Raw genomic sequence first — 8,812 nt, forward strand, 5'->3', positions numbered from 1 at the left:
CCCCCGCCTCTGACGACCGCAGCGCGCCCGGCCGCGCCGCGGCGGGCGCAGCCGCAGCGGCGACGCCGCATGCAGCGCCACCGGGCCCTGGGCCCGCGCCCGGCGGCGCCACGCCGGCGCGCGGCGCTGGCGGCGGCCCGAGCCCGTTCAGCGCGTACAGCGGCGCCGTGGGCGCCAGCGCGAGCGCCTTTTCGGCTTTCAGCTCTCTCGGCAGCTTCAGCCCCGGCGGCGCCGGCGCCGGCTGCCCCAGCGCCGCCCCCAGCCTCGTCAGCGTGCGCTCATTTTCCGGCGGGACGAGCGTCGTCAGCAGCGCCCCCAGCGGCTGCCTGGCCATCGCAGATAGCTGCCTGAGCTCGGGCAGCGGCGGCGGCGCATTCTGGGCGCTGCTGGAGGAGATCGCCCCCCCTCAGCCCTGCGCGCCCGCCGCCGCGCCCGCGGCCCCCGCGGCCGCCGCGGCCGCCACCCCGGCGCCGGCCTCGGCACCGCCGCCCAAGCCCGACGTCGCGGCCGCGTGCCGCGCGTGCGGCGCGGGCGAGGGCGCCTGCGGGTGCGGCTGGGTCCTCCCGCGCCGCGGCGGGCTCGAGGTGCTGGCGGACTACGAGTTTGGCCAGACCCTCGGCCGCGGGACGTTTGGCGTCACCCGCCTCGTCACCGAGCGCGCGACGGCGCGCGCGTGCGCGTGCAAGACGGTCTGCAAGCAGCGGCTCCTCGGCCACCGCCAGTTTGTCGAAGACGTGCGATCCGAGGTTGCGATCTTGGAGCACCTCGCGGGCGTCCGAGGCGTGGTGCAGCTGCGCGGCGCGTACGAGGATAGGCGCGCGGTCAACCTCGTGCTCGAGCTCTGTGCGGGCGGCGACCTGCTGGACCACATCCTGCGCCGCGGCCGCCTGCCCGAGCGCGACGCGGCGGCCGCCGCGCGCGCGATGCTGCTCGCGCTGCGCCGCTGCCACGAGCGCGGCGTGGCGCACCGTGACGTGAAGCCCGAGAACTTCCTGCTTGCGCGGGCCGGGGACGCGGCCAGCGTGAGGATCAGCGACTTTGGGGCGTCGGCGTTCATAAAGCCGGGGCAGCAGTTTGCGGAGATTGTGGGGACGCCGTACTACATGGCGCCGGAGGTCCTGCTGCGCTGCTACGATCAGGTTCGTCGTGCTGCACCCAGGGGCGCGTGGGGAAGGCGTGGCAGGGGAACGTCGCGGCGCCCGGTGCACAGCGCCGCAGCCCTGTGAAGCCTGCCCCTTTCTGCCTGGACTGGCCCCGCCTGCGGGCGCGCCCCCCTCAGGAGCCTCCCGCTCCCTGGCCCCGCAGCGGCCGCCTCTTGACCACGAGGTCCCCTCTGCTTCCGACGCCCCCCCTTTCCCTCTCACTCCAACACCCCCCCCCCCTTGTGCCTCCTCGTCTTCGGATCTCACAGAGCGCCGACATCTGGTCTGCTGGCGTGGTGCTCCACCTGATGCTGACCGGCCAGCTGCCATTCACCGGCCCCTCGGACCGCGCCGTCTGCGCTGCTGTCCTTCGCGCCGACGCGCCCGCCGCCGACGGCCCCGCGTGGGCGGGCGTGTCGGGCGCCGCGCGGGACGTGGTGCGCGCAATGCTCGTGCGCGACCCGCGGCGGCGCGCGGCAGCAGGGGAGCTGCTGGCACACCCCTGGCTGTTGCAGGAGGAGGTTGTTGCGGCAGTCGAGGCGGCGCAGGCGCCGGACGCGGCCGAGCGCCCCCTGCCAGCTCCCAAGGCGCCCGCCGCCGCCTCCGTGGTCGCAGAGGCGTGAGCCCTCGCATGCGGCAGGGGCCGGCTGCAGAGCTGGCGGCCGCGCTGGCAGGCTAGGAGGGGGCTGCCCTGCCGCGCCGCGCCGTGTCGTGCGCGCCGCCCCGCCGCGGGCCCGCAGCCGCGCGAAAGCGCAGGGGTCACCCAATTCGGCACCACCCGGGCAGCCATGGAGGCCCGCCCGCGACAAAAGCTCTCCCCTTGCTCGCCCGCGCACGTGTGGCCGGTTGCACGGCAGGGTGCCTCTCATGCCGCTGGCTCGTCCTGCAACGCCGCTGACTCATCTTCGCTCATCTTCGCTCTGGTTTTAGCACCCAACTCGCTTGCCGCCTTGCCTCAGCCCGCTCGCGGGCCTCGGCATCACGCCGAGGTGCCGCCGGGCTGGTCTGCATCGGCGAGTGCGGCGGGCACGGCGCCTGTGGGGCGCTTTGATTGCTTGACGAATGCCGCTTGAAACTCTGTGGTGGCGGTCAAAGCATAGTCAATGCACGGTCAAAGCACCGCGCCGCCGCCGCTGCGGCGCGTGCAGAGACGACGGCGGGGTGGCGCTCGCGCCCTCCGTGCCACACGCGCTCTCGCGCGCGCGCGCGCGCGGCGCCGACCTTTTGTTTCCCCACGGCGGCGCTGCAGCGCATTAGCGGGTGTCCGTGCTTTCGCACCCGGCCCCAGCCTGCGCTGATTACAACGGATGCCTCCTCCTGCCTTAATCCCCACACCTGGCTGTGGCCCCCCGCCTTCTGGGCGAGCGGCAGCACGGAAATACCCGGGGCACCGGAGGCCGCACCCGCCCGCTCAAAGGCGCAGCGGGCCGACGCACATTCCACGGCGGCCCACACGCGCATACGTTTTCACGCGCACACGCGTGCGCTTGTGCGCAACGAAGGCGCCCGCCTCCGGCCCGCCCCCGCACACGGGGCTGCCGGGGCACCCGCCTCCGAACAGCAGCTGCGCTGCAGCTGCCCTGCGCGACGCACAGCACCATAGAATAGGCAGCGCTCCTGTGAGCGCGCCCGCCGCGGGCGGGGGACCAGGCGCGCGCGCTTGGCCCGCCGCCCGCGGCGCGGCTCGCGCCTCGCGCGGCGCTCAGTTTTGATTGATGACGGCCGCACCTGGACGACCGGGCGGCGCCGGATCTGTCAGCCCGGGGCGTTTCTGGGGGCATCTGCAGCCTTTGATCCTTCGAGCATGATTACTTGTGGCAGGGGCAGAATCACAGGAGGCACTGGGCGCCCAACGCGCGACTCACGGCGCGCACGGCGCCGTGGGCGCCCGTTCCACACACGCCGTGCCCCACGGGCTTTGCACGCGTCACACGTGCGCGAGCGTGCGATGGGGGCCGGGGTTGCAACCGCCCGCGCTGCCCCGGGTGGGGCGCCTTTCCCGCGTCCCTGGCTGTGTGGCGGTCTTCGGGCTACTGCATTCATTCAAACCTGCGCTTCACCGGGGGCTTGTCACACCGCGGCCCCGCGCGGCGCGCACTAAGGGTGCCGTGAGGCCCCCGCCACCGAGCCCCGATCGAGACGCAAGGCGAGGGCCTCGGCGGCGGCGGCAGCCTGCGCAGCGCGCCGCGCGCCGCCCGCCTGCGCGGCGGCGCGCCGCCCACCGATAGGGGAGGGGCCGCGGGGCCGCGTCGTGGGCTGCGGCTGGCTTTCCTGGGCCGCGTTGATCAAGGCCCACCGCCTTTTGTCTGCGACACGGGCTGGCCTCCAAGCTCAAGCACGAGGGGCGCGGCGTGCGCGCCCTTGACCTTGCCGGTTCAAACCTGGTTGTGTTGTGAATGTCATTTGGGGGGCGACTGTCCATGAGAGTGCACGCAAGCGTGTGCCGTTTGTGGCATGTACCGAGCTCTGTCGCGCCGCGTCGGGCGCGCCGCCGGCCCCGCGCCCGCGCCGAGGCCGCCGCCGCGTGCGCCAGCCCCGCGGGCGCGCGTCCGGTGCCCCGGCCGCGGCCGCCTTGATCTGCGGTGGTGCGTGCGCCGCGAAAAGCTGTCGGCCCCATTCTGCCCCGCGAGCCGCGTGGCAGCGGAGAATTATTTGAACCATTGCTGCGAAACGCATGCACAGCCCTGCCCCGCTCTGAACGTCTGCAGCCGCTGCGCGGCGGTCGAACGATGCGACATCCTCTTTGGACGCTTCGCCCCGGGGCCCCCCTTTGAGGGGCCAAGCACTCGCTTGTGTGCAGTCACTGCTCAAACGTGTGGTGCCTGCCTCACTCGGCGCTGTGTAGCTGGGGTGCCCCGGGGCGAGCGCCCTTCGTAGCAACAGCGCCAGATGCTTGTCCTCGGCGGCAAGCCGCAGAGCCCGCCAGTTGAGATGAAGGCGAAGGGTCAGACCTCTGTACGGCTGGCTGCGTTTCTGTGCGGCCCAAACAACACATTCGTCTGTGCGTGTGTGTCTTCTGTGCTATGAGGGAGGTGGCGCGGCGCATTGACACGCGCTGTGTCGTGCCTGGCCGTCGCATCGACTTGCATCTCTTACTTGCGCCGCGCACGGCGACAACGGGCTTGAGGCGGCGATTTGTTGGATCGAAGGCTGGATCAGGGCAGCCCTCTAGTAAAGTTTGTGTGTGCATTGGTCAACAGTAACCTGTGCCGCGCTCCTTGGTTTTGAATGGCGGGGGGAGGGGGCAGAGCGAGCACCGGCGGCGCGCCGTGCGGGGGCCATCACGCGGTGGCCACAACGACCAGCTACCCATTACTGCCATGGTCAATGAAACAGGCGAGGGGTGTGCTCAAAAGCAGGCGGCGGTACACGTCGTGGTGCATTAGCCAACGCATCAGCCATCCTTCCTTTCAGAGCCGACCTAAGCAGGCTTGCGGGTATGTGTGTGATACTCACAGCAATCAAGGTCTGGAAATAAGCAAACGCCACTTCTATGATATCCTGTACACTGGACACAAATCAGCCGTACCGTGCGTTGCATGCACTGCGGCTGCAAGCGCCCCGACGCGGCCAGCAGAAAACGCGCGCTGCGGTCTCAAGCACCCTGCTGGCCACCTGCGGTAGTGCGGCCCCGACTATTGGGACGGCGCCCACGGCGGCGGCCGAGCGGGCGCCTTGGCGGCGCGCTGGTGCAGCATTGTGTGCTCTGGCGGGATCCAGCGGTCTGGCGTCGTGTAGAGGGGGGAGGACGTGCAGCAGCGCAGGGGGTGGGTCTACAGGACAAGTTGAGGTGCAGAGGCGTGTGTGTCGGGCCGCCAGCTGGCGGCTTCTTGCCCACTGCACTGCACGTTGCGCGCAGGCGGCCGCGGCCGCGTCGCTCACGGACGACCAGAACAGGACGGGAGTGCACGGCCGCAGCTTCACGCTGCACGCGTGCGCGCGGGCGGCTCACCAGTGGTCGCACCCAGGGTGAAGAAGCTTGTCTGCCGGGGCGCGCGTATAGACAGCAGGACCAGTTTGATGGAATTGGTCCGTGCAAGCACAAGGGTCGCGAGCATGGACCAGCTCTCTGGATTCCCTACCCTTGTTCACTTAAGGCTCTCAGACGCACGTTCCACCGCATTCATCTGCTCGCCGCGCACACACGGCCGCACGTCGGTCGTGCGGCCCGCCCCTGCTCCGTGCACGCTCCCCTCCCGAAAAAAGAAAACACACCTCAGCCTCGAGCTCTCGCCGCTCGCGCTCCCTATCCCGCCGCCCTTCCTCCGCCCGGCCGCGCTCATGCTCCTTGATCATCTGCACATTGGCAGCCTGGGCCTCCTCTGCGTGCCGGCGGGAGCGCTGTGCCTCCTGCAGGACACCGTCGGGCGCGCGCGGAGTGGTACCGGCGCATCAGGTGGTGTTCATGGCTGCCGTATGGCAGCGGCTACAGTCAGTATATGTATGCGCTGCGGCATGTTGGCAGGGAACACCAACACATCGTCGCGTTGCCACAGGCGCCTAGTGGTAAAATGCGAAACGCTCACCAGCTCTGCAAACGTGGGGCCGCCAGTTGCGGCCGACCAGCAAGGAATAGCTGCAGGCCCACGGCCCTGTTGCTGTGCGGGCGACGCCCTGCGAGCCTGCCAGGCGCCGTCCTCCCTCGCCAGGCGCTCCCTGACAAGCGTGGTGCGTGCAAGCCGCCAGGACGGGCATCGGCGAAGCGGCAGTGAGGGGCGTCTGCAGCTACCCTGCAAACTGGAGCCTCGCCCTCTCGTGCCTAGCCTGCAGGTCTGTGTCCTGCATCTTTCCAGCGAACCAGGCAGCTGCGGCCCGCTCGGCCTAAACACCCCGTGTGTGCAGGCACTGGCACAGCCCACCTTTCCGCGCTGCGCGCAGCTATGAACGCCTCTTCCTGGGCTCGCAGCTCCGCTTGGCGCCGCAGCTTGTCCTCGCGGTTCGGATAGAGCGCTGACATCAGCTGGGCCTGGACGTTCGCCTGCTTTTGCCGCCGCACACTCCACATCTCCTGGAGGGTTGGGAGGGTTGGATCGAAGCAAGGGAGCGGAGGTCGGGCGGGAGGGTGCAGATGGGGCATTCGTGGCAGATGCTCTAGCATGACGCGGGTCCATTGGGTTCTCTGCTGTGTCGCCGCTTTGGCTGTCGCCTTTTGGTGGTATATCGCTGCGCATGCGCGCATGCAGGTGCAATGCAAGGGTGAAGCTCTGCTTTGGGAGTGCATGCCTGAAGCTGCGGCCTCGCTGCGCACATGCGCACGCGTGTGCAGCAGCCATTGCGCGCAGGGCCAGCTTCACCTGCTCTTTCTTGTGTTGTTTCTCATCCGTTGTAGCAGTAGCTCCTTGAAGAAGCTGCTGCTTCACAGGCCTCAACAGGATACCCCGCTTTGGCAAATAGTCTGTGAACGGCTCCATGGATGCTCTTGCGGGAAGGACTGGGCTGAATACTGCGACTATATTGACTCGTGTGATTGTTCGCGAAGGCCTGCGATGTCGATTTGGAGCGCACGGTGTGCATAGACGGAACTGCTCTTCAGCGGGTTTTTGCCACTCATGCCAAGCCTGTTCGTGTTTGAGGGATGCTGCGTGATGTTGCAGCTCAATTGAGCTGAAAAATTCTCGTGAATCTAAACGTGTCTTGGTCGACGTCGGCAGCCTGCCGCGTGTAGTCCTCTTCCATGTGCTGCGCCGCTTGGTCAACACTGCGGCGGCTTGAGCTGCCGCACGCACTCGACACTAGACGTATGTTCTCTGATATAAATGTGCGCAGTCACTGAAGATATGAATTTCATACACGTCAATTGTTGAGTGGCTCTCTGTGCTCTCATGTCACTCTGCGCCTTGCCATATGCCAGGATGGTCGCCGCAACATCCTGTAGGACTAAGGACCCTACACACAGTCCCCTCATGTATCAGCAGCACCACACCAGATTGCTATTTGTTGCACAATAATGTCTTTTCCGCTCGGCACCAGCTGGCAAATGGCGCGCAACATCGGCATAGCCTCCCTTGCTGCCCCTCGAAGAGCTCTCTTTCGGAGCGCCTTCAGCGAGGCCATAGAAGGACAAACATTAGCATGCCTTGCATGTGCTACTAAAGGGCGACGCAATAGAGCCCGCATCGGCGATCTGCGCACGATGGCGCCGGCGCATGTGATTGGGCGCTGTCATGAGTGAGGGCAGCGACAAAGGGCCACTCACAGTAGGAAGTAATGGCAGGCCACGCTGATGCTTTCTCTCGTCTGCCGATTTCGATGACAGACTGAGTTGTAGTACGATCCGGTCATGCTGCAGTTCAAAGTCCGCCGGTGATCGGTCACTGAGTGAACTCCTTATTCGTCATGTTTGAAAAGTACGGCTGATCGCAATACGTCCTTCGCCTCGACGAGCGTGGGCCAGGCGAGTGCAACGCTTGTTTCCTTTCCCTCAGAACAGCTGCAGCAAGCCGCGTGGTTTGACTGAAACATGAAGAAAGAGAACAAGGTGGGTCTGACTACGATCAAATGCTGAGCATCAACACCCACGCTGTGCGGGGAGACGCCCGCCGACACGCCCAGGCTGACCGCCCGCGTCTTCAATGCTGAATAGCTTCGCACCGCCATCCTGGCTCGTCTCGCCAGGCAGGCAATCGCCAGGAGTTACTGGCCGTCGAGGGCCTGACACTGTCACCGACGCGCGTTGCGGCGCTCGTGGTCCTGTCAGTCTTCAGCGGCGGCGGGCTCCTGCTGGCGCTGCTGTGGCTGCCCCGCCTGCGCCACTCGCTGCTGTATCAACGCTGCCCCTGCCTAGAGCGGGCGCCCTTTGTGAGATTTCAGGTGTGCCGCATAGCGGACAAGAATGCCAGGCAAGCTTGGTGAGGTGCTTAAGCGCTGATATGATGTCAGCACAGGAAGGGCGGAGGCAGGATAAGCAGGGGCACACTCGTACACCGCCAACCGTCGATGGCCCAACAAACCCCAAAATTCGACGCAATTCGCCCTCTGGCCCCGCACCTCACGTGTGTTGCAGTTGCGGGATGGCCGCTTCGGCGTCGTGCGAGTGCAGCAAGCGGCCGTCGGCGGCCCTGACGTCGCCGCGCCGCCGCTTCGCGTTGCCGCGTTCCAGCACGCTCGATACGTCCTCACCCCCGCGCCGGGCGGCGGCGCGGGCGAGCGCGCCGAGTTTGTCCGCGTGCCGCGCGTGGCGCCAGAGGTGGCGGCGCGGCTTCCAGCCGTCGCCGCAGCGCTGCGTGCGCACCCCTGCTCCCTGCCGCCGCTGGTCCATGCCAATGCACCTGCGCGCGACGCCGTGGCGGCGCGTTACGGGCCAAACCTTATGGTGGGCGTTGGGAATAAACGACCTTGTGAGCGGGGCGGCAAGTCGCGCGTGCGCCTGCACGTGGACCCAGCAGCGTGGCGGCTTGATGTGCCGCAGGGCTTCCCTCTGCAGCCGCCAGTACAGCATTCAGCTTCGAGCGCCCCGTCCGCAGGCGGGCGCAATCGTCCCAGGCTTGCAGGGGTGCAGCGGGCGGGTCGCATATTGTGGCTGATGCGCATTCAAACCGCCATCAAACAACCTTATTGAGGCAATGCGCATTCCCAAAGAGGACCTGGTCAACCTTGCACCTGCCCCTTGGTCCCCCCACATATTCAACCTCGTCATACATCCCCTCTCCTTGCAGCCCCCTCCCCTTGCG

At 67.5% G+C, this 8,812-nt stretch overlaps 2 protein-coding genes across 2 annotated transcripts in view; both read left to right on the top strand.

The window, feature by feature from the left end:
* The window catches only part of MNEG_1291 (hypothetical protein), a gene marked incomplete at both ends in the record, with an annotated part of 3,182 nt that extends 1,417 nt beyond the window's left edge, over window positions 1-1,765 (top strand). Inside the window, 2 exons of the mRNA XM_014050223.1 lie at window positions 23-1,139; window positions 1,412-1,765. Coding sequence (XP_013905677.1) covers window positions 23-1,139; window positions 1,412-1,765 — 1,471 coding nt within the window. The remainder of the gene's footprint in view (window positions 1-22; window positions 1,140-1,411) is intronic.
* Window positions 1,766-7,602: 5,837 nt separating this feature from the next.
* Window positions 7,603-8,812, top strand: part of MNEG_1292 (hypothetical protein) — a gene marked incomplete at both ends in the record, with an annotated part of 9,660 nt that continues 8,450 nt past the window's right edge. Inside the window, 3 exons of the mRNA XM_014050224.1 lie at window positions 7,603-7,620; window positions 7,758-7,952; window positions 8,146-8,454. Coding sequence (XP_013905678.1) covers window positions 7,603-7,620; window positions 7,758-7,952; window positions 8,146-8,454 — 522 coding nt within the window. The remainder of the gene's footprint in view (window positions 7,621-7,757; window positions 7,953-8,145; window positions 8,455-8,812) is intronic.

This window comes from Monoraphidium neglectum, assembly GCF_000611645.1.
Source record: "Monoraphidium neglectum strain SAG 48.87 unplaced genomic scaffold scaffold00126, whole genome shotgun sequence".
Taxonomy (NCBI): Eukaryota; Viridiplantae; Chlorophyta; class Chlorophyceae; order Sphaeropleales; family Selenastraceae; genus Monoraphidium; species Monoraphidium neglectum.